This window comes from Chaetura pelagica, unplaced genomic scaffold (assembly GCF_000747805.2).
Source record: "Chaetura pelagica isolate M959 unplaced genomic scaffold, ChaPel_1.0 scaffold951, whole genome shotgun sequence".
Taxonomy (NCBI): domain Eukaryota; kingdom Metazoa; phylum Chordata; class Aves; order Apodiformes; family Apodidae; genus Chaetura; species Chaetura pelagica.
The window spans coordinates 77,579-80,890 of record NW_009952025.1 but is presented as its reverse complement, the minus strand read 5'-3'; the positions used below and the strand labels follow the sequence as shown (position 1 = coordinate 80,890).

Sequence of the window (3,312 nt, the reverse complement as noted above, 5' to 3'; positions counted from 1 at the left end):
CCCAGCAGGGATCCCAGGGAAAAAGGGACACAGCAGGTGGGAACTCCCAGCAGGATCCACCAGCAGGATCCACCGGCAGGATCCATGAGCTGGCAGGATCCACCAGCAGGATCCACCAGCAGGATCCATTGGCAGGATCCACGAACTGGCAGGATCCACCGGCAGGATCCACCAGCAGGACCCATGAGCTGGCAGGATCCACCAGCAGGATCCACGAGCTGGCAGGATCCACCAGCAGGATCCACCAGCAGGCAGGATCCACCAGCAGGATCCTCCGTGCTGTCCCCACTCCTGGACACACACGACCTGTGACCCCAGCACACACGTGCTGTGACCTGAGCACACATGAGCTGTGACCTGAGCACACATGACCCACGTGTGCTGTGCCTCCCTGCTGTCCCCGTGGGCAGCCCAGGCACACACACAGCACTGGCAGCACCAAGTCTCCCTTCATTAGTTCCAATTAGCACTGGTGCTCAAATGCAGCCCCTGGCTCTGGTTCCACCTCAGCCTGGCCCAGGGGATCCCAGTGCTGAGCATTCCCAGGGACTGGCACATCCTGATCCCTCTTCCTGAAGGGCCAGGGCTGAGGCTGAGATTGGCTCCACCTGCACTGGGCTCCTCTCTGAGAAGGGTCTGAGAGCCAGAGGGTCCTCTCTGACCCTCCCCAGGTTGTCCCACCAGGCTGGTGACACCATGGTGTGGACCTGGTGTCCTGGTCACACTGAGCTGTGCCTCAACCCCACCAACACCAACACTGGGCCTGTCCTCATCATGGGGACAGGGACAGGCTGCCCAGGGCAGGGGGGGAGTCCCCATCCCTGGGGGGGTTTCCAAGCCCTGGAGATGGTGCTGAGGGACACGGGGCAGGGGTGGCCTTGGCAGGGCTGGGGGAACGGTTGGACTGGGTGATCTCAGAGGTCTTGTCCAACCAAATCCAACCTGTGATTGCACAACTCTAGGATGGACACCCCACTGGAGGGTCCCCCCTTGGCCCCAGCTCCACTCACCTGCATTTTGAGAGAAGAGGCAGCAATGGTTGAAGGGGGGAACGCGAGATCTGCCACCTCCAGCTCCGGGTCCAAGACCTGCAGGGAAAAGGCACAAAGCTCAGGGGGGATCCTGCTCCCAGCTGGGAAAGCCAAGCAGCACCCCAGGGACCCCATGGGAGGGCTCTGAGGGGCTTGGAAAGAATCCTACAGGGTTGGAACCACCTGGAATTGGAAAACACTTGGTCAGGGAAACCTCAGTCCTGGTGAAGCCCCTGGTCCAAAGTGAGGACCCTGGGGACAGCTGGGTGGGGAGGGGGCAGCCTGCTTGGGGGGCTGACCCCACGGGGGGCTGGGAGCAGGAGCTGGGGCAGGGCTGCCCTGGAAATGCTCCCCAGGAACACACCAGGAGCCAGGAAAACTCCAGCAGCTGCTTCCTGCCCGTGGGCTGGGATCCAGCTGCCTGATTCCCAGAAACCTTTGGCAAGGAGAAACCCCCCTCCCAGCACTGCCACGCACCAGGGGACATCAGGGTGGGGACAGGTCTGCTGGGACATGGACAGCAGGACCCCCAGACAGGGAGCTCTGCTCTGGGAGGAGTCCCTGTCGCCCCGGTCCCAGCTCCCCTTGGAAAGGGGTGTCAGTCCCCAGGGCTGGGGGCAGGGCTGCAGCACTCACCATGGAAAGGGCTTCCCGGGTCTGCTGGAGCAGGGGCTCAGGGAGCAGGGAGATGTGGACACACTCGGGGACGTTCACTGTCCCGCCGTCCAGGTCTGCGATGACAACATCCAGCTGGAAGCAGCAGGAGAGGGGTCAGGCAGGCCTGGGCTCCCCAGCACCCTCCCCCACCACCCCAGGGGGGAGCCCAGCTCTGGAGAAGGGCCTGGGAGCCCCCAGACCCCTCCACCTCCTGCCAGCCCCCAGCCCTGCTGGCCGGTCCCTCCCCAGCGCTGTCACCAGACCCTGCACACACAGGCTGGGATGGGATCCCATCGTGTCACCAAGGTGGCAGGGGAGGACAACCTGGCTTTGCCCAGCAGGGACCTGCTGTGACTTGGTGCCATCAGCCCCTCAGTGGGTGGGGGGACAAACACTGACCCCAGCCCCCCCAAAGGCTCCTTCCAGCCCAGGCTCATGGAGCTTCCACTGGCAAATTCCTGAGGGAGCTGAGCCTGGGAGCCCAGGGGCTCAGCCTGCTGCCCCAGGGACCCTGGGGACATTGTTTGCTGCCACCTGAAACTGCTGCCACCACCTCCCCCCAGCTTCCTCCCTGGGCCTGTCTGCTCCTGGTGCCAGGGAGGGGGACATGGGGTCTCACCAGCTCCTGTGTCTCCGACTGGAAGATGGAGTGGACACCAATGATGAAGGGTGTGGGGGTGCTCAGGACCTCCAGGAGCTGTGCAGGCAAGATGGGCACGTAGGTGAAGCTGCAACCAAAAGGAGAGCATGGCTGAAGCCAGGGGAGCCTGCTGCCCTCCCAGGAGATGATCCCTCCTCTGGTGGTGGGGGGTGACAGTCCCCAGGATGGCAGTTTTCTCCTGGCACTCTCAGGCAGGGTGTGCCCATCAGCTGCCCAGGGCTTCTGAGGGCTCCTGGACACTGACCATGATCACACTGTCTGGAGAAGGGAGAAGGCTCCAGGGAGACCTGAGAGCAGCTTCCAGTGCCTGAAGGGGCTCCAGGAAAGCTGGGGAGGGGCTTGGGACAAGGGCAGGGAGGGATGGGAGCAGGGGGAAGGGTTTCCAGCTGGCAGAGGGAGCTGGAGCTGAGATGGGAGGGAGAAATTCTGGGCTGTGAGGGTGGGGAGAGCCTGGCCCAGGTTGCCCAGGGAAGCTGTGGCTGCCCCATCCCTGGGGGTGTTGAAGGGCAGGTTGGATGGGGCTTGGAGCAGCCTGGGCTGCTGGGAGGTGTCCCTGCCCATGGCAGATGGGACTGGATGGGCTTTGAGGTCCCTTCCAACCCAAATCAGTACATGGTTCCATGAATGCTTCACTCCCTGCTTCCCCTGGTGTTGCCCTGGAGCAGTGGGAGCCAGGGTAGGAGGTTCTCACCCCTTCCCTGCTCTGGGCACACTCTGGATTTCACTTCTGCACGTGCCAAAGGCTCCAGGAAAGGAGCTTCCAGCCCAGCCAAGATCCCAGGGACATTCCCCTGCCCGCTCGCTGGCAGAGCCCAAACAACAGCTCGTTACTGGTCATACTGGTTACAGAAGTGAGAGGCAGGGGGTTGGCAGGCCCTGTGCCCCCTGGCCGTGGGGCTGGGGGGAGCAGAGGGCTGCCCTCACCTCCCTCACCTGTACTTGAGGGGGAACATGAGGGGCAGG

General features: G+C 63.3%; 1 protein-coding gene across 1 annotated transcript in view; it reads right to left on the bottom strand.

Moving 5' to 3' along the window:
• The window catches only part of SBF1 (SET binding factor 1), a gene marked incomplete at both ends in the record, with an annotated part of 107,510 nt that overhangs the window by 52,370 nt on the left and 51,828 nt on the right, over window positions 1-3,312 (bottom strand). The window contains 6 exon segments of the mRNA XM_010002616.1: window positions 74-328; window positions 1,011-1,088; window positions 1,668-1,781; window positions 2,308-2,416; window positions 3,181-3,188; window positions 3,283-3,287. Coding sequence (XP_010000918.1) covers window positions 74-328; window positions 1,011-1,088; window positions 1,668-1,781; window positions 2,308-2,416; window positions 3,181-3,188; window positions 3,283-3,287 — 569 coding nt within the window.